A 21,372-nucleotide genomic window follows, 5' to 3' on the forward strand; every position below is an offset into this window, starting at 1 on the left:
TGGTAATTCTATGGTTTCTTTCCATATTGCTGTCCAATTTTAACTGTTTTCCTTCAATTTTGATTCACTTAAAAAACTTTGTGTGAGCCCTATGGAAGACTTAAAAATTCAGCAAAAGATGTCTACACTCTTTATTATAAAGAAAATAACAATAGTGGCTTTCATGTCATACAGTGATAATATGTAATAATAGCAATAACAACATCATTAACTCAAAAGACTATATTTCATATTGTACAATGAAATTTTAGTTTTGATAAATTCTGCAAAGGTCTTTTGGATGGGGGAATGATTGCATATGAATTATTTACATGTGTTCCAAGCTCCTAGATCTTGGCAGTTACTCCCTAGCATTTGGCAAAAAAGCACATGAGAGAAACACCAGGATTATCCCTTTAAGAAATTAAGATGTAAAATGAGTTCTCTTAATTTTTGTTTGTGTGCTCTTCCGTCCTAAATTTCCATCTGGCTCAGGTCTTCAGCCATGTTTTCATGGCCCCCCACGCTGGGTTTTGCCTTCTTACTTTTATGATTGGTGCCCTCTTCTTTTTATCATCACATGCAAGTCCATATCATTCTTTTGGCCTCAGTCTGTTGTCCAGCCTTTGGACATCTGAATTCTCCAGAATTATGTTTGCCAAAACTAGCCATTAATATAAAGTTTTTAGCATTTGTAGCTCTGCCCACTAAACTCTCAGCAATATATTCATTTGAATTATGCTTTTCCCCTTACTTTAGCCAAGAACATCAGCATTCTACAGGTATATTTCTTGAAAATTAACATCATTCTCTTTGTTGCACAAGAGGTATCAAATGTTTAGCCCCCTTATTTTTTGCTGATTCAAGTAAGTACAGTCCTTTTCTTTCTAGCTATTGTTGCTGCTCTTATCTAACTGATGCAAAGTAGAGCTAGACATTTAATTAGGAGTAAAAAAAACTGAGCAGATGAAAAGTATAAAAGAAAAAGTACAGTTTGGGATAACCGAGTGAATGAATCTTGAATTTTTTTTACTAAATAAAGCAAAGTACTGGGGCATTTTCAGTCATTCACTGCTAAGATACTGAAAAGAAGTTGGAGTGGTAGGGCAGCAAGTTAAAAATATTCAGGAAATAAACAAGAAGGTACAAAGATCTAAAGATGAAAGTGAGAGAAAACCCCATAGGAATATGGAAGGAAGGAAGCATGAATGGAGGTAAAGTAAAAAGCTAAAGTAAGTGCAGCTAGGGGCTAATATGATGTTGGATGTACAGTAGTAACCCCCCACCCCCATCCCCCTGCCAGACACACACACACAGGGTTATAAAATTTGAAGGATAATTGTGTAGGATTGATAAATGTTCAAAAAAGTTTTTGATATTGCCATTTAAAAAAAAAAACATTCGTGTTGGTTTGGGTAAAATTATGTCTTTGTCTAAATAAGTGAAAGTAAACCAAGTATTTATGCCAGTACAATAGTCTTATGTTAATTTCAGTTTTGGTATATGTTTTCAGGTATTCGTCCATATACATGTGTAGATTGTGGAAAAACTTTCTTGAGTGCCTCTCATAGAAATCAACATCGTCGCATATGTCACTCCCCAGTTAAGATGTACCAGTGCTCTTTTTGTGGAAAACGCTTCAAGACAAAAGATTTGATGAACTATCACGAAAGTAATCATAGAGGTTTGTATTTCAAACATTTAATGCATAGCATTCATAACATCTTGCAAAGTTAGATATGGAAATAAGAAAAAAGAAAATTTTGTACTATTCATGGACAGCACAGTAATCGTGCAGTTATCTGGATCTTCATTATCTGACAGCGCCAGACCAGGGGCCAAAGGTATTTGAAAAATTGCTCTCTGATGTTTGGCAATGCTGCATGGCCTCAAGAAAATGTTAGTAACACTGTTTTCTCTAGTGAAGAGACTGAGAAAGGGTTTTGTGGGTGAGGGAAGCCATGGGAGATGGGGGCCCAGTGAGGCTGTGTAGAGGAACTCTCTCATAGAAAGGGTATTTTGGAAGGTGGGTGGAGCATTCCCAACCCGTTGGTAGGAGCGGTGGGAATGCAGTGTAGGATGGGTGGAGAGGGGTAGGCAGGCATTTAACTTGGTAAAGCTTTTTGGATTGTTTTTAACATTGTTTTTCCACATTTTATTAAAGTATGTATATGTATAACACTGTACTGTAACTTTTAATGAAATACAAAGCAAAATTAAAGAGGAGAGAGAGAGAGAGAGAGAGAGAGAGTAGAGATGATAGAGAGAGAGAGAGAGAGAGAGAGAGAGAGAGAGAGAGAGAGAGAGAGAGAGAGAGAGAGGGGTATCACATATGTTAAAGCTTATACACTCACTCTCCTTTTTTTATTTTATGCTACACTATGATAGTAATATGAAAAGTTTTGAGATCAAGATTAATTTAAATTATCAAGTCCTGTTAGTTGTCATATACCATACTTTTTGCTAAGTCTCCAATTCACAAAATGTTTCAGAGAGAGAGAGAGAGAGAGAGAGAGAGAGAGAGAGAGAGAGAGAGAGAGAGAGAGAGAGAGAGAGAGAATTTGAGGTACATACTTACTTATGTTAAAGCCTGTAACACACTTGCCCTTTCCATTTTTTTTATTTTATGCTACACTATTCTCATTTTTATTTTTACAGCATAAGAGATGTAAAGACAATCAAACTTACTACCAAAGAGAGATAAACACATTTGATATCCTTAGTGTGTGGTATGCAGTACATACACACACACACACACACACACCACTTTGCTTTGCTTGATAGCATCAAAAAAAGTAATAAATAGCATGTGTTGCCAATATCTATGAATTCACATTTTAAATATTTTTAATTAGAGATGAAAATCAGCAGTGATAAAATATTCAAAATATCTTGTGCACAGTTATAACATGTGTAATAATCAGGCTTAGAGTCAACTAGACTTGCAATGAAATACTGTACAGTAAATCGAGGAAAAAAAAGAAAAAAAAAAAAAAAACCATGATATTCCGCCAAAAAACACGCACACACAAAACAAAAGACGTATGTCAAGATGGTGATGTCAACATTCATGAAATGCCATATGTAGATGCAAACACACCCACAGGCATACAACCAATGCTTCTGTGTATTTTTTTTACATTTGTGTACAAAAATAAAAGTAATTCCAATAATAATAATATGGTCTTTAAGGAACTAAAAAATTCTTCTAATTATTTTTGGTAGTAGGCCTTAACTGATTCTGATAACATAAACATTAGCCAAGTCAAGCCTACTTAAATGCACATGGTGGATGATCTGTTTTTGTATGATGGTATATATGATAATAATACAGTACAGGCAGTCCCCAGGTATTTGGGGGGGTGGGGTTTCCGTTCCCGGGGGTGTGCTGATAAGTGAAAACTGCCATTAAGCGAAACTCTGTGATTTATGGTGCTTGTGGCGCCATGTTTTGGCTAATGGCACAGATATCTGGTTGATGGTGCCTATTATCTGTTATCGGCACCTTATGAAGCTGATAACCAAAACTTGGCCCGTTATAGCTCCATTAATCGCCGATTTTGTGGCGATAGACAGGCCACATAAAATGAGGTCGCCATTAGCCAAGTCCACCAATAACCAGGGACTGCCTGTATAGATGGATTCTCAGTAATAAAGATAGTATCAGTTTCATTACCATTACCTTTATCTTAACCCTCTTACGCCGGAGCGGTAAATAAAAAATTGTCTCCCGTGTGCCGGAGGGGTTTCGGAGTGAGCGCGGAAGCGGAAAAAATATTTTTTTCAAAAAATCACAGCGCGCTTAGTTTTCAACATTAAGAGTTCATTTTTGGCTCCTTGTTTTGTCATTGCCTGATGTTTAGTATGCAACCATCAGAAATGAAAAAAATTATCATTATCATATATAAATAATGCGGTATATGATAGCGCAAAAACGAAATTTCATATATAATTGTATTCAAATCGCGCTGTGCGCAAAACGGTTAAAGGTAACAAGTTACTTTTTTTTCATTGTAATTTACACTAAATTGCAATCATTTTGGTATATAACACATTGTAAAACGATAAAAGCAACACAGAGAAAATATTATCACAAAATAATGCATGAATTCGTAACGCGCGGACGTAAACAAATATTTGTTTCAAAAATTCACCATAAATCTAAATATTGTCCTAGAGACTTCCAATTTCTTTCAAAATGAAGAAAAATGATTGAATATTACTATACTGTAAGAGTATTAGCTTACAATTGCAGTTTTTGACCATATCTGACGAGTTAAATTTGACCCAATGTCAAATTTTTTTATATATATATTTTTTATATCCAATTATTTCGGAAATAAGAAAAGCTACAACCTTCAAATATTTTTCATTTTATTCTACATGAAATTGCGCACATTTTCATATATAAAACTCTATGAAATGCCTAATATGAAACGGAGCAAATATTCCGAGAATGGGACGTACGTATTTCGGAGATTTGTGGCAGAGAATCCGCGCGCGGAGGGAAGGAAAGAATTTTTTTTTAATTCACCATAAATCTAAATATTTTGCTAGAGACTTCGAATTTGTTTCAAGATGAAGATAAATGACTGAATATTACTAGACTGTAAGAATTTTAGCTTACAATTGAGTTTTTCGACCATTTCGGTAGAGTCAAAGTTGACCGAACGTGGTTTTTTTTCTATTTATCGTGATTTATATGCAAATATTTCAAAAATGAGAAAAGCTACAACCTTCAATTATTTTTTGTTGTATTCTACATGAAATTGCGCACATTTTCATATATAAAACTTTATGTAACGGCTAATTTAAAATGGTGCAAACATTACCACAATCGCACGTATGATTTTTTCGGAATAGTTACCGCGCGGACGTAAAGAAAATGTTATTTTTTTCATAAATTCACCATAAATCGAAATATTGTGCTAGAGACTTCCAATTTGTTGCAAAATGAAGGTAGATGCTTGAATATTACTAGAATATAAGCGTTTTAGCTTACAATTGCGTTTTTCGACCATTTCGGTAGAGTCAAAGTTGACCGAAGGTTGAAATTTTGGCAATTATCGTTATATGAAAATATCTCAAAACTGATAAAAGCTACAACCATGGGTTGTTTTTAGTTGTATTGTGCATGAAATTGCGCACATTTCCATATATAAAACTTTATATAACGGCTAATTTTAAAATGGTGCAAACATTACCACAATCGCATGTATGATTTTTTTCGGAAGAGTTACCGCGCAGACGTAAGGAAAAAGTTTTTTCATAAATTCACCATAAATCGAAATATTGTGCTAGAGACTTCCAATTAGTTGCAAAATTAAGGTAAATGATTGAATATTACTAGAATATAGCGTTTTAGCTTACAATTGCGTTTTTCGACCATTTCGGTAGTCAAAGTTGACCGAAGGTTGAAATTTTGGCAATTATCGTTATTTATATAAAATATCTCAAAACTGATAAAAGCTACAATCATGAGTATTTTATTGTTGTATTCTACATAAAAATGCGCACATTTTCATATATAATACTTCATGTAACGGCTAATTTACAATGGTACAAAAATTATGTCAAAGTGACGAAATAATTTCCGAGATGTGTCACAGATACTTTTTAGTGCGGCAAGAAAGAAATTCGCGCTTGCGCGCCTGCGTAACGATTGTAAACAAAACAACACCTTGATCCGTGAACTCCCAGCATCCCCCAAGGCGCGTGATTCAAAAGTTTTAGGTAGGTAGGCCTATAAGTATTTTTCCGCGAATTTTAAAAAAAACTTTTGTAAGTCGACGTAAAATACGTCCAGTCGGCACACGGGAGACAAAAAATGTCGACGTAAAATACGTCCAGTCGGCGTAAGAGGGTTAAATACAGCTGTAATAGCCTAAGTGACTTAAGCAAATGGATACTGTAAGTGTATCACCCAGCAAATGGATACTGTAAGTGTATCACCCAGCCTAGGCCAGTGGTTCACACATACACATTTTATATCATGTATGGTAATATAATAAGGTATCAACTGATAACGTTGCAGAATAACAAAACATTTATGGTTGTAAAGCCATGGTAGGCTGTGGGTCAACACAGGTAGGCTACTTATCAACTGAACTGTCAATTAAAGGAGAAAAAGGAGGGGTTGCTTTTTTTTCAGTGTATTTATACAGCATATTTTGTTACAAATATGGGGAAAAAGGTCATCAATTGGCTTTTGCATAAAGTTTTCAGTTTAAAGTGTGATGGTTGTTTATAACCAACAATATTTAGTGTTTGCAGTAATGCAGTAGGATTGACTAGGTAAGGCGAGGCTCTATCAATCCAGATAGTCAAGGGATTACTGTACATGGTTATTTTGCCACTAGAGAGAGCTTTTTGCTACACCCTCCATTTGACCAAAAATGTTTACTTAATCTTAGGATGCCTGCAGAAATTGGATGGGCTCTCTTCATGACTCTTCTTTTACTCTTGTGTTGGGAGAAAATGTCATTAGAAACTGACTACTATATGTCTTCTATATTTTCTGTTTGTTTAGGGAAAAAGAGATTGTTTAGGGAAAAAAGAGACTGTTTACCATCCTCCTTCCCACAAAAGTATACTCTTACTTGGGTGACTTGGTTTATCAGCATTTGCTGTGATTGTTAAGAGTGAGAAATTATTTCAATTATTGCCACTTCTGCATTTCATTTGTAAGGGATCTGGTCCTAAAGAATAACCTTGCTCTCTATTATGATGTTGAATAGTAGCTGGTCATGATGACAAAGTTAATCTCTATTATTATGTTGAATAGTAGCTGGTCATGATGGGAAAGTTGAATTGAAATATCCTTAAGGGCAGTGTCCTCTGGCAGCCACAAATAATCCACCTCCACAAAGAGGTTTGTAGTGGATTAGAACTTTGGCTTTTATTCTCAATAGGGTAAAACAAGAGAATCTGCTGATGGTGTCATAGATTGGGATATTTTATCCTAGCCATGATTAAGTGTGATCTTACGGTTATCAGGGCCCTGACTTGAATCTAGGAGACAAATATGAAGGACTGTTCTTTGGTAAGGAATGAAGTTTCAAGGGTTTCAATACCTTATGTCACTGTTGGTCAGGAAATCTTCACTCCTGATGAACTAAGTAACTGAGAAAGCTATTACCATCTTGAAGGGAGCCTATGAGAATCAACAGAGAAATCTTTAGTCACTGATTAACTTCTGACTTACTATTCTTGGGCAGGTTTTGACTAAAGAAAATTGGCTTGGAGCCAGAAATAATTTCAGTGGCTTGTCACTTAAAAAGGGATTTTGACGAAGGAAAAATCTATTTCTGGGGGAAGACCTGTGTTGCTCGGTGAAAAGGATCCTGCTGCTCACTTTTCTAGTATAAATAGGTTCTAAATATACCAGAGAAAAAAGCTAGCATGGTATGCTGAGGTTACTACCCTCGCGCGAGCATCCTAAGGTCGTCGGGTATAAAGTACAAGGCGAGTGGAAGCCACTATTCACAGGTCTTCTGCCAATTAGAGGTTTCCTTTCCAAAATCCCTCTCATGGGGAGAGCCGTTGCAGTGGCTACTCCCTCCCCCCTCGCTACTGCTACTACTACCCGACCCGAGCGCCATCTGCAATCCTGGATTTTAGACACCCTGGCTTGGATTGGTGCAAGGGTGGGGAACTTAATTAGAAGGGCTGGGTTCACCGGGCGACACAGGTTTTCCCCCAGAAATAGATTTTTCCTTTGTCAAAATCCCTTTTTTGGGTTCGACCTGTGTTCGCTGGTGAAAAGTTACCAGAGAATGCCTATCCAAGCCTACTAGATGCTAAGTATTCTTATAAGGAAGGAGTTTATGAAACCTAAGGTTCATTTCAACTTAAATTTACTCACTTAATATTACACTAGGTCCATTTAAATTTAAACTTACTTACTACTTACACTAAGACTTAAACTATGACTTAGAACTAGTAATAACATGAAGATATCATACAGTTGACAGGATATTCAAGGCAATATCACATTCGCAGGATATGTACAGCCCGTTCCATAAAACAATCAGGGACCAAATATTTTCTATGTACAAGCTTTGGTGGCAGGATGACGCCCAGGCCCTCCCATCCCAGAGGAGAGAGGTATGGTGGGGAGTATGAGCGAGGCAGGTAGGAAGGAGAGAGTATCAGGAAGGAGAAAGGGGTAAGGAGAAGAATGATAGGATTCATTATTCGGGGGAGATTATGCTCCCTGCAGCAATTGCTGGGAATTTAAGGGCTTCTAAATTCTTTAAGTAGTGGCGTTTAAAAACTACTGGGGATTTCCAGCCCGTATATCTCTTCAGGTCCTCAAAATTCATATTTTGAAAATAATTAATAGAGGTAGCCACCGCCCGGATATCATGGACATGTGGGACTGAATCTGAGTTGGCTTGTTTAATAAAGTAGAGTATTTGTTGTCTAATACCTTTAAGAGAAATAGTGCCACCTTTTTCTCTAATGAAAAGAGGACCTGACGATGTTGCGGAGGTTCTGGCTAAGAAGGATCTAAGGGTAGTGACAGTGCACAATGATGTGTCCTGTGTCAAAGGGATGATTTTCCACGGAACCCATCTATTTTGTGGGTCCTCATTCTTAGCCAGGAAGCTTCGGTCTGGGGATAGTAGTACTTCCCCTGATGGGAGGAATTCTATGTGGTCTGGATTTCGTGAGAGAGCCGAGAGTTCAGATATTCTAGCGCCTGAGTCCATAGCCATTAGGAATAAAGTTTTTCTTAGTAGGGTTATATACTAGCATGATTTATTATTAGTGTCTGAAGCCAATTTGAGTACATCATTCAAGAACCAAGTGACCATATGTGGGTGGTCAGTTGGTCTTAGGCGGGCACATGCTCTTGGAAAGGAGGAGAAGTATGCATCTGATAAGTTAATACTAAAGCCGACCTGAAAAATTTTCTTCAAAGCTGACTTGATTGTTGTAATAGTACTGACGGCTAGGCCTTTCTCAAATAGAGTTCTAAAGAACGAAATTACCAGGTTCGTGGTCATTTTGTGGGCCTCTGATTCCTTCAGGAATTTGGCCAATAGTTTGACAGCCGAATCATATTGCCTGAGAGTTGAATCTCTTTTATCTGATTCTATAAATACAATGTTACATGGATCGATACTCGCGTCCTTTCAGGCTGCAAACTTCATGAAGTCCATAAAGTTAGGGCATTCAGAATTCTTGAGGAAGCTGACACAGTTTGAGTTTGTACTATCTGTGTCAGTTTCGGGTGAGGGATCCGTTTGGGTCGGAGCTTCAATTCTAGAAGAAGCGGAAACCAGTTGCTTTTCGGCCAATTGGGTGCCACTAATGCTACTTATCCTGTGAAGGATCGTAGCTTGTGCAAGACCTTCATCAGAAGATTCACCGGAGGGAATAGATAAATCTTCTGCCAGTTGTTCCAATCTATGGTCATTGCATCTGTGGCATAGTCTAGAGGGTCCAGGTTGGGTGCCACATAACATGGCAGCTTGTGGTTGGATTCTGTGGTGAATAAGTCTACTTGAAGGTCTGGGATTTGGTTGTAAATCCACTGGAATGAGTTCTTGTTCAGGGACCACTCTGATTCTAGTGGAGTAGTCCTGGAGAGTGCATCCGCAATCACATTCTTGACACCTGCCAGGTGGGTTGCTGACAGGTGCCAATGACTTTTCACCGCTAAAGAAAATATTGCAATCAGCATGTGATTCAGTTTGCTTGACCTGGAACCACCTCTGTTTATGCAGTGTACCACCACTAGGCTGTCCGAGACTATTCTCACATGGCTGTTCCTGGCCAGAGTTAATCGCTTTAAGGTTAGGAAAACTGCCATAGCTTCTAGCACATTGATGTGGAATTGGCGGAACATATCCGACCATATCCCCTGAACCTTCTTGTACTGTGAGTATCCCCCCCAGCCACTCAGTGATGCGTCTGTATGAATTGTCAAAGACGGCGGAGGGAATTGCAGTGGTACTGCCTTGGTCAAGTTCCTGTGCTTCGTCCATGAGCGAAGCCTCTTTGCTAGGATGGGTGGAATTACTGAACCTTTGTCTCTGAGATTGATGTTGGCTCTCTTCCTCCAGACTCGATTGATATCCTTCAATCTGGCTCTTAGTAGGACGTCTGTTATTGATGCAAACTGTAGTGAACTGAGGATTCTCTCTTGGGTACGACGAGAGACCTTCTTGTTCCTGAGGAACTGTTTTGTAGCCGCAGCTATCTGCTTGGCCTTCCTGGGTGGAAGGGATAGCTCGTGTTTTATTAGGTCCCATTGGATTCCCAACCATTGAAAGTAGGAAGCCGGTTCCAGCCGTGATTTTTCCTTGTTTATCTGGAATCCCAGAAACTCCAAGAGCTCTATTACTTTGGCTGTCGACCTGCGGCATTCCTCGACGCTGGCTGCCCAAATGAGCCAGTCGTCCAAATAAGCTACCAACATAATCCCTTTGGTTCTTAGTTCTTGGACTATTGTCTCTCCTAACTTGGTGAAAATCCTGGGCACAATATTGAGCCCGAACGGCATGACTCTGAATGAGTAAGCCTTGTTTCCTAGCATGAAACCTAGGTACGGAGAGAAGTTCCTTGCTATCGGAACATGATAGTAAGCATCTGTAAGATCTATAGAGGTGGTGACGGCCCCACGGGGAAGTAAGGTCCGCATCTGCGAGACTGTCAGCATACGGAACTTGTCGCAAAGAATGTATGAATTGAGCCTTGACCAGTCCTGAATCACTCTTCTTTTGTCGGAGTCCCTCTTTGGCACAGTAAACAGACATCCTTGAAATTTTAGACTCCTTACTTTCTTTATGGCCTTCTTTTGTGGGAGATCCTTGATATATTCTACCAGGTCCACTGTTGGGATCTGGAAGAAGTTTATTGGTGGTGGGGGCCCTTTCTTCCATTTCCATCCCAGGCCCTTGGAGATTATACTGTGGGCCCATGGACTGAAGGTCCAATGGTCTCGAAAGAGATATAATCTCCCTCCTACCTGCGGGCTCTCACTGGTTGGTTGCAGGTTTGTACCCTCTGCCTCCTCGGAAACCTCTATCCCTTGAGCCGCTTCGTAGCCGGGAGCCACCTCTGGCCCTGCTACTACCCGCATGCCTATTGTAGCTACGAAATGATTCCTTAGCTTCATAGGCGGGGTTAAAGGCTGGGGAGGTTATGATGGCTGTGGAGGTTGAGGGTTGCTGGGCCGGCGGAGTTTGCAGCAGAACAAACTGCTGCTGTGGCTGAGCTTTCGATGTTGAAGGCTTCCTAACATGTGATACTGGGACCGCCTGAACAATTGTCTGTGGCCGAGAGGGCTTATAGGGATTGTATCTCCTCGGCCTCTTCTTTGCTCTAGCTTGATGTCCGGGTGCTTCAAACTTCCGTTTGAAGGGAAGTCCCCACCGGACCCGGAGGCTCTGGTTGGCCCTGGAGGCTTCCCGCAAGACATTATATACCTCTGCCTGAGGGAACAGGTTCTCTCCCCAGATTGACGCCTTTATCAATCTGTTAGGCTCATGTCTGATAGAAGCCTCCGCCAGGACGTATTTCCTGCAAGTTCGCCTTGCCATTACAAAATTGTACAGGTCTGACTGAAAAGTCTGTAATAGACTTTTCATCAGGACCTGGAATACTTGTTCATCCCGGTACGTCGTGGCTACCAACTCCGCCGAGGTGACGGAATTGATAGACCTTACTAGTCTCGACCTTGCCTCAAACTCTGCTTTGATCAAGTTCTCCAGAAGTTTAGGCAGCTTCTCAGAGGATAAGGTGGAGGCACAATCCGCGTCCAGTTTACCCGCCGGAAATGTGGCCGGAGCTTCATTCCAAAACTCCCTACTCGCAGGGAAGAGAAGGGAGGTAGCCTCTGTCTCTTTTAATGCCGGGAGAGGTTTATCCTCCGCCATGGCTTGCAGAGTTAGTTCCGCCACCTTGTCGGTGCAGGGCGACGGAACTCGATCCGGGGTCACAAACATGGTGTATGTGCCCTTGTGAGGCGTTAACCTGGTGTCAACGCACTCCCATTCGGTCATGGTGCGTGCCCAGACAGCTTGGGCTTGGTCCCTCGGGAAGATCACCGTCTCCTTTGGGACCTTGTCAACTCTCACTAGCGCGTGCTCTGCTAGTCTGACAAACCCGGGGAAAGGGAACTGGAGACCTTTCGGGAAGAGCTCAAAGTCCTCCAGTGGCCGGGTCCCGCACCCTTCAATGGTTAGCTTCCAATCTACGTATGGGGCATGCATAGCGAGCCGCCATGGATTGCTTTTATGGAAGGGGGGAAGCTTGGAGGCATCCGGCACCGCCATCGCCAGCGCCGGAGATCCGGAGTGGAGAAATCTGGTCATCATATCCTCCAACGGTTTGATTCTCTCGGCCACCATGTCAGAGACTGATTGGCCGGAGACTTCAGATCCGGAGGCGCGTCGCAACGACTTGAACCTCTCGTCTACTGCTTCCCTAACCCTCGACAATAGAAGGTTAGCGAGCAGTTCATGGTCTATGCCAGACTCCGTCGCCTTGGATTTGGCAGACTTTGATCTCGATCCCTTAGGGGGGAGAGAATCCTTGGCAACAGGTGACTTGTCATAGGACGTTGATGGCCGTGGGGCCGGAGATGACTCAGTCGCCGCTGACGGAGTCAGCTTTGATCCCTTGGGCAGGGATTTCGGTCTCACTGATTTTTCCTTGGGACGGACCGACCGTCCCGGAAAGAAGAGGAAGAAGAAGGAGTTGGACTAAGGAGACTACCTGCCTCACTTACCTCACCACTTACCACCTCCTCCAGGGCCATGGGTTCCATATGTATGTTGGGGGCAGCCACGTCCGCCATAAAATTTTCTTGATCCTCCGGCAGGATGGCATTGATGATGGGAGCCGCCAGATGCGGTTGGACTGATGCCGAGGGGGACCCCTTGAACAAAAGGGCTCCCAGGCTGGCATCCAGGATGTAGGGGTGACCTGACGGCGCGTTCCTCCCGTAGCCGGAGACCCAGCGCCTCAGGTCCGTCCTAGCATTCTGGCGGGTTTCCTCGGCCGTCTGTCGGGGAGGAAAAGGGAATTAACCTTCCCGACATAGGAAGCCAGTTTGTAAACAATTTTCTATGCGGTTTATCACCATTATTCATAATGAAAAGGTAGGTAAGGTACTTACCCGCTCATCTATGAGAAGGGTCACTGCCTCATAGCAGACGGTGCATGCCCCCGGGTGCCAGGCCATGTATGGGGGTTGTCCCTCTCGCCTTCGAAGGGCACCGAGCAGTTGGCGTGTGATCGGCAACACTCCGGTGGCGGATGTGAGGGTGAGTCACTCTCCGTCGGTACCACAAGGGTCCGGAGCTGTTCACTGTACAGTCCCTCAAAGCTTAGTTCACTTGAAGTCTCGTTTCTCCTTGTCCTAGCCACTGCCTGTGGAACGGACCGAGGTGGCAGATCAGGGAAAGATAATTCCGTATCCGAAGTTGCCTACCTCTACTTAGGAGGGCGGGGGATAGGAGCAAGACTCCTACCCCAATTCCACGGCTAGAGGGGGCCGGAGAAAGAGACAACAGAGCGGCAGAGCTACATATGTACGACCCGAAGCTATGTCCGTCATCCGGCGGAGCCGGGGGACTATAAGTTCGGAACTAGTACCCATCTAACCCCCCACACTCGCCCCCCCTCCTTCCCACTTATGTGAAACTCAAGCGGCCGTTCCTCACTAAGAGTACTAGTACTGCGAGTTATAACGGTTTGGCTGAGCCGAGCCTAGTGGTGGGTTGGGGAGGGTGGTCGGTCGTGATCGTCTGGCCATATACCCGATCAGAGTTGGCCACCTATTAGCGGTTGTGTGGACTACCACTGTAGGGGTGGTAGTGTGACTGGGCCTATGGCCCGTCGTGGTTGGTACCCGGATGGGTTGGCCCTCGATCGAGAGGCATAGCCTACTACTAAAGGTTAGACCGAAGGAGGCTAGGCCAAGACAAATGTTAACCAGACCTTTTACGATACAGTGATACAGTATTGCATAATGACAATAATGAATATACATACATACTAGATAACGAAGCACTATGGAAGAGTTGCAAGGGGTTTTTTATATAATTTTTGGGAAAATAACCGATATGGATCTAGCTTGTCTGTCCGAGATTGCTAGCAACTCGGAACGTTAGGCTAAATCTCCTCTAGGATATCGTTATGTGGACAGTAGCCCTCAACTAAACCTACCAAACTCGAATTTATTCGATTCAGACTGGCCAGGAGGATAGGTCCCATAATATGAAAAAAGAGAGGGGGCTCTGTTATCATTGATATCCCTCCTTAAGCGCTTTAGCTCCATCAGGGGAAGAGGCATAAGGGTAACGGTTAAGGACAGTTAACCTACCTTATTAGTCTACCTGGGCTTAACTGATGAGTGGCAACTCTTCCACCTCTTCAGTGAATTAATTGTATAGAGATATTTACATCTATTTGTTTTGTGAGAAATATTTCCTGCAAAATTATGTTGGGAAGAGAGAAAGAATTTCTAACTCTCTCGCCCCTACTATATGATAGACTGCTAATAGCCTATCAAAACATGATAACTTGATATTATGTCGAGATCGGCTCGAATGCACTCTTGAGCTTTGAGGTGAGGGGGCAAATTACTTTGAACAAACTTTGTCTAACCCCCAGACTTACCCCAGGGTATGTCATGAGCGCGTTTGGCACCTCTACGAACCAATAACTCTAATAAAAACAGGTGAACACCTAATTTTGGTACATTTAATGCATAATATCTTTTGATTTGTCTTAAACTAGGTAATATATGTGAGTACCAAAATTCCACGCGTTCTTGTTGACGCTCATAAAATGGCAGGCCACGCCGACGGCCCTGCAATCCTTTCTACAGGGCCGAAGGCCAATTTGAAAAGCCCATCAGCTGTATAAATTACGAAAACAGAAATCGGGGGACTCAACTTCGATGGAATAGTAGGAAGATCAGACGATGCCATCTCGAATAATCCTCAAAAGCACAAAAATAGTGAGCACAAGAAAAAGCGTGGCGCTTAGTTCACCATCTAAAACAGGATTGAAGATGGCTCTTGGGTCGGGTAGTAGTAGCAGTAGCGAGGGGGGAGGGAGTAGCCGTTGCAATGGCTCTCCCCATGAGAGGGATTTTGGAAAGGAACCTCTAATTGGCAGAAGACCTGTGAATAGAGGCTTCCACTCGCCTTGTACTTTATACCCGATGCCCTGAGGGTGCTCGTGGGAGGGTAGTAACCTCAGCATACCATGCTAGCTATTTTCTCTGGTATATTTAGAACCTATTTATACTAGAAAAGTGAGCACCAGGATCCTTTTCACCGGCGAGCACAGGTCGAACCCAGAAAATGACATATTGACTTCATGATTTAGGGCATGCTACTCTTATAGCTTTGTGTGTGTGTTTTTTTTTCTGTTTTTTTTATAAATTAGTTATAGTCCTGTTTTTTAAGGTTTATATTTTATGGAACTTATCCTATCAAAAACTAATAAACTGTGTCACTTTTAACACACAACACTAGTACAGGCGGTCCCCGGGTTACGACGGTTCCGGCTTACGACGTTCCGAGGTTACGACGCTTTTTCTTAAATATTCAATGGAAAAATCCGTTCTGGGTTACGACGCTTGTTCCGAGGTTACGACGCTGACGCTTCCGACACTCCGAGTTAACGACGCTTTTAAAAAACGCATACTATGATAAAAATCCTTTATAGTTTAGCACAGTATATTAATAAAAATAAGTTTCTGGTTAGATTACAACAAAAATTTTGAGATTATGATGATTTTCGACACTTTTTATGTTGTATTTTTCTATGTTTTTTAGTGACGCCTCATATGCGGAACTAGTTTCCGAGCGAATGAATACATACTAGTTTACATATAACAGTCCAAAAGCGTAAATAATGAAAAAATCATTGCTTGTTTCCAGTAATAATAACAAAACGAAGTTTCTGGTTAGATTACAACGCAAATTCCAAGTATCCAAAGAGAGACATTATCCAGTAATTTGATCAGAGAGAGAGAGAGAGATGAGAGAGAGAGAGAGAGAGAGAGAGACGATGAGAGAGAGAGACGAGATGAGAGAGAGAGAGAGAACGTCTTCCGACGCTCCGAGTTAAGGACAAGAGAAGTGTTCGTTTCGTTAAACGGCCTCTGACTCATGCCAGTAAATGTTTTGTTGATACTAATAATATAAGCCTATTTAAAGATACGTTTACTTTAATTAGTCTATATGATATGTAAATAGTAATCAACTGTTCTTGTAGCCCTCAATATTTGGCAAAATCGAAGTATCCAAAGAGAGACATTATCCAGTACGTAACTTTGATCAGGACAGAGAGAGAGCGAGAGAGAGAGAGAGATAGAGAGAGAGAGGCTTTGGCAACAATGGTCTCGGGGGTTTTTATAGCTTCCTTCTGCTTGATGATCGTGGATATTGTAGAAGGATTTCGACCATACTCGTTTGCCAAATCGACGATACGAACGCCACGTTCATGCTTTGCTATAATTTCATGTTTTGCTTCCATCGAAATCATTTTCTTGGGTTTTTTCTTATCACCTGCTTTGTCTTTAGCTTTGAGACCCATGGTTAATAATAAAATAGACAAAATAACATGAAAAATAGGCGCAAATACAACGAACTAAACAACGTGGTGTTAACATGCAGCACCAACAAACAAACAGACTGAACGCCATTTATCGGTCGCCTATACAACTAACACTCATCGCAAAATCGTATCTCAAATATTTCGTTGTATATCAAAGCTTGTATTTTCGCAAATTTTCTGTTATATCTCAAAACATTCGTATATTAGGGCAATCGTATGTCAAGTTTCCAATGTAATTTGATCAGAGAGAGAGAGAGAGAGAGAGAGAGAGAGAGAGAGAGAGAGAGAGAGAGAGAGAGAGAGAGAGACGCTTTGGCAACAATGGTCTCGGGGATTGACGTAACGTTTATTTTCTGAACAGATAGGACAGAGAAGTGTTCGTTTCATTAAACGGCCTCTGACTCATGGCAGGAAATGTTTTGTTGATACTAATATATAAGCCTATTTAAAGATACATTTACTTTAATTAGTCTATATGATACGTAAATAGTAATCAGCTGTTCTTGTAGCCCTCAAGATTTTGCAAAATCACTCCAGGTTGTACATAAAACTTCAAGAATGTAGTGTCACCAGAGGATTACAATAGTTTTTACCTTCAAGAACCAGCATTCTTTTATGAAAATAACTCCAGGTTGTACATAAAACTACAGGAAACAACATGTAGTGTAACCAAAGGATTACAAGTAAGGTTTTTATAACTTTTTATTAGTTTAAGACATATTTCCAAGCGTCGTTCCGGCTTACGACGATTTTCGGCTTACGACGCGTCTCAAGAACGGAACCCCCGTCGTAACCCGGGGACTGCCTGTATACATGTAGTTTCTGCCTCATATAGCAACATAATAATTGCTGTTATCTCTCACAAGAATGTTAACCATGTTGGTTTTGGATGGTCTGCATGTAAAAAATTAGGAATGTGAAATTTTTCTCTTGTAATATTGATTGTAGATGGATTTAGAAGATTCTTGTATCTGTTACACATTTTTATGTAGTTTTAAATGTTATACTTTTGCCATTTATAATCCATTTATAATTATATATATATTGTCTTCTATAACAGGAGAGAAGCCATTCAAATGTGAAGTTTGCGGCTATGCAACAGCTTACAGGAACACCTACTATGCTCATAGAAAAAAGCATCTCATTGCTCAAAGGTCATCAGATACCCCGGACAGTGATTCTGTAACTGCATTTGGAAACCATACCAGAGGACTGAAAAGGAGTGACACTTCAGAAACCAAGGACAAAAGCAAGAAAAATATCTTTATAAAACCCAGATTACCAAGTATAAAAAATAATCAAATATCTCCAAGTTCCTCAAAGCATGAGCATTTACCAAATGTTCATGGCAGCAAGGTGCATGTCATTTCACCTCAGTCATCATCACCATCCTATTCTTCACGTACCATGTATGTTACAAAACAAGTTAACATGAATTTTAATATTTTTCCACACAATGTTATAAATGATTCAGGCAAAAGAGCAAATGGTCATGATCTTTGTGACACAACACAATTTGCCATGAAATGTACAGATTCTGATGCCAAATTTATTGTGGTCAAAGATAGTGTAGGATTTGATGGGCAGAATGTGAAAGGCTCTAATAATTTATATCTTAAAGAATGTACAAATAAAATTTTTTCAACCACAGAGAAAAATGATTGTTCGATTATTGTGTCTAATAATGGTAGGTGCTCTGTTTCTGAGTGCAAGAGTATAGATGATTCCTTATTTCTCATCAAGATAGGAGACAGCTCATTTGCTGGAGTTTGTTCTGATCATTCTGTGTCATCTGCTGGAGAAATACCAGAGCTCAATTTGAACTTTGTTGAAGATTTGACATTAACAGCAGTTGACTCCAAATGCCTAGGTAGTGATTTAACAGCAGAAAATGTTCTTAGTGTATGTTCACCTACTGCTAGTATCACTCCTGTACAAAATTTCATTGCTTCATTTAATGAACAAAAATTATTCATGGTGTCACCAAGCAAAAATGATGTAAACATGTTAGATATGAACAAGATAGATCAGCCTAGAACATTAATGACTGAATGTGACCAGACAGATATGACAGGTGATATATTGTTACCATTGGGTCAGCTAGAAAATATAAAGTCTTCTAGTGAAGTTAACTGCAGTGTAAATGTAGAATCCTCGGCTGAAATTGACGTTGGGATGCCAAGTTTATCCAGCCAAATTGATGATTCATTTCACTTAGCCCATATGGAAGTTGTTTGTAGATTATGTGATGAACAATTTTTTTGTATGGATACTTATATTACTCATTTGGAATCCATTCACAAATAAAATACTATTAAAAACTTTTATCTCGTTTTTTTTTTTTTTTTTTTTTTTTTTTTCCTCCCCCATTTCTAGTAGTAACTCAAAATTGGTTGCTTCATTCCCAGTCAGGTTTTGGTAATTATCAGAGAAAAATCTGAAAACAAAATGTAATAATTAGATTAAGAATTGGCAAAGGAAACCTTATCAAAGAAAACTAGTATTTAATTATAATCCACTGAATTTTGAATTTCTTATGATTATGTGAAATCACTGCATGGAGAAATTGTAGCATAAAAGTCAAGTGGTTTTGCAAAGGCTTCATCGTTGACATGAAAAACATTCGTGAATGCACGTAGTCAACAATTTTCAGCAAACTGAAAGACTGGTATTTATTTTTTTTACCTTACTCGTGAAATGCTTCACATCTTCAAACAACTCCGAGAAAATCTCGCCTCTTTGAATGTTATATTTCAGAGCTCACTTTTTATTGACAGGTGAGAATACAATACACACGTGTAAACGTGCATGCACACTTTTTTTGCTCGATCACTTAAGTACAATTTTTTGGACACTGAACAGTGTAACCACTCTAGTACACTAGGGCCTTTAAAAGATAACTATGACAATATCATTATAAGATGCAAATTGTGCAATAGATGTACGTACTGAATACCTCGCTAGTGTATACACCGAGGATGATACATCGGAAATTCCAAATACCTCAGTTACCTATTTAACAAAATTAGCAGTTATGGAATATGAGCAATATGAGGTGCTGCATGTCAGAGGGCCCTATATGCAAAAATAGTTTTGAGACATTAAGCTTTAAAGTTTACATTTGTACCAGAACCAGTTTATGTCAGTGCCTATAAAAAAAATCCTCAAACATTAAATATTTTATCAATATATGTTTTATAAACATAACCCTTCCCTCAGCCCTTTCCCACGCCCTCCCCCTCCAAAGTAACGATAAAAAATAAAGGCCAACTTAAGTCTTAAGAAAAATACTACAAACACCTCCAATTTTCATAATTAGTGCAAAAATGTTATTGTTATAATACAATTAAGTTTGTTCATACTTACCTGGCAGATATATATAATTAGAGTGCCCACCCTCCTCCCCTCAGGAGACAAGGGTCATGAATAAAATATGAACAGAAAATGGGAATGGTTCCTGATATCCGCCTCCCAGCGGCGGGAATGGGTACTACCACCTGGCCGCCCACTACGTGTGCCGCGAGTTTTGAAATTCTGTCGGACGTCAGAAAATACAGCTATATATATATCTGCCAGGTAAGTATGAACAAACTTAATTGTATTATAACAATAACATTTTGTTCATGAAACTTACCTGTCAGATATATATATAGCTGAATCCCACCTTCGGATGGTGGGTAGAGACAGAATAGGATTTTTAGGAAACTTAAATTAATTAAAAGATTTACTTCTTGGTTCCTTACCTGATAGCAAAGTAGACTCTGTGATTACTGTCACTTAAGCCTGCTTCTGCTTTTATCAGAGTTGCCAGCCAGGTGTGGACCTGTAGTGCTGGTGCACTCTGGATGCTCTGTCAACGGGGACGTGACCTCAATGTGACAAGACCATCTAGCCAAACATATGGCAGTAACACAGCAACCGACCACCACCTGACCAACTAACCAAAAAACCCCTGACAGTTAAACTAAAGAATGGGAGATTTCCACAGAAGATCTCACCATCAACCAAAAACACAATAAAAAACTAACCTAAACTAAGCTAAAGGATAGGGAGAGAGCTACCTTCAGCCCCCAAAACTGTGTCTGCCGAAATGTAAGGCCCCAAAGAACTACAGTTCTCGTAAATCGTTCTCACATCCCGGAGGTAATGTGAGGCGAATATGGAATTGCTCCTCCAAAAGGTGCTATCAAGGATATCTTTGATAGACATATTCCTTTGGAAGGCAAGAGAAGTAGCTACGGCTCTGACTTCGTGAGCTTTCACTTTAAAGAGGCTCAAATCAGTCTTCTGGCAAGATGAATGAGCCTCTTTAATGACGTCTCAAGAAGAAAGCCACAGCATTCTCGACAACGGCAAATCTGGTCTCTTCACCGAGCACCAGAGATTACCTGAGGGACCTCTTATCTCTTTAGTTCTATTAACATAGAACTTGAGAGCCCTGACAGGGCACAGGGCTCTCTCTGGTTCTTGACCCATGAGACCCGACATACCTTTGATTTCAAAGCTCCTCGGCCAAGGATTAGACGGGTTCTCGTTTTTTGCCAAGAAAGACGGGCTCAACGAGCAGACAGCGTTGTCCCCCTTGAAGCCCACTAGGCTACTGAACGCTTGGATTTCACTAACTCTCTTCGCCGTCGCCAGAGAAGCTAGGAAAAGCGCTTTCCTCGTCAAGTCCCTTAGAGAAGCTTCATGGAGAGGCTCAAAGGGACTTAGCATTAGATGTTTCAAAACCACATCGAGATTCCATGAGGGTGGTCTTGCCTGTGGAATCTTGGAGGTTTCGAACGACCTTAAGAGATCGTG

General features: G+C 40.7%; 1 protein-coding gene across 1 annotated transcript in view; it reads left to right on the forward strand.

The window, feature by feature from the left end:
• The window catches only part of LOC135208442 (zinc finger protein 607-like), a 143,860-nt gene extending 124,966 nt beyond the window's left edge, over positions 1 to 18,894 (forward strand). Inside the window, exons 6-7 of the mRNA XM_064240632.1 lie at positions 1,493 to 1,663; positions 17,630 to 18,894. Of these exons, the coding sequence (XP_064096702.1) occupies positions 1,493 to 1,663; positions 17,630 to 18,876 (1,418 nt within the window). The 3' untranslated portion in view covers positions 18,877 to 18,894. The remainder of the gene's footprint in view (positions 1 to 1,492; positions 1,664 to 17,629) is intronic.
• Positions 18,895 to 21,372: the final 2,478 nt, after the last annotated feature.

The sequence above is a fragment of the Macrobrachium nipponense genome, chromosome 11, assembly GCF_015104395.2.
Source record: "Macrobrachium nipponense isolate FS-2020 chromosome 11, ASM1510439v2, whole genome shotgun sequence".
In the NCBI taxonomy this organism is placed as follows: Eukaryota; Metazoa; Arthropoda; class Malacostraca; order Decapoda; family Palaemonidae; genus Macrobrachium; species Macrobrachium nipponense.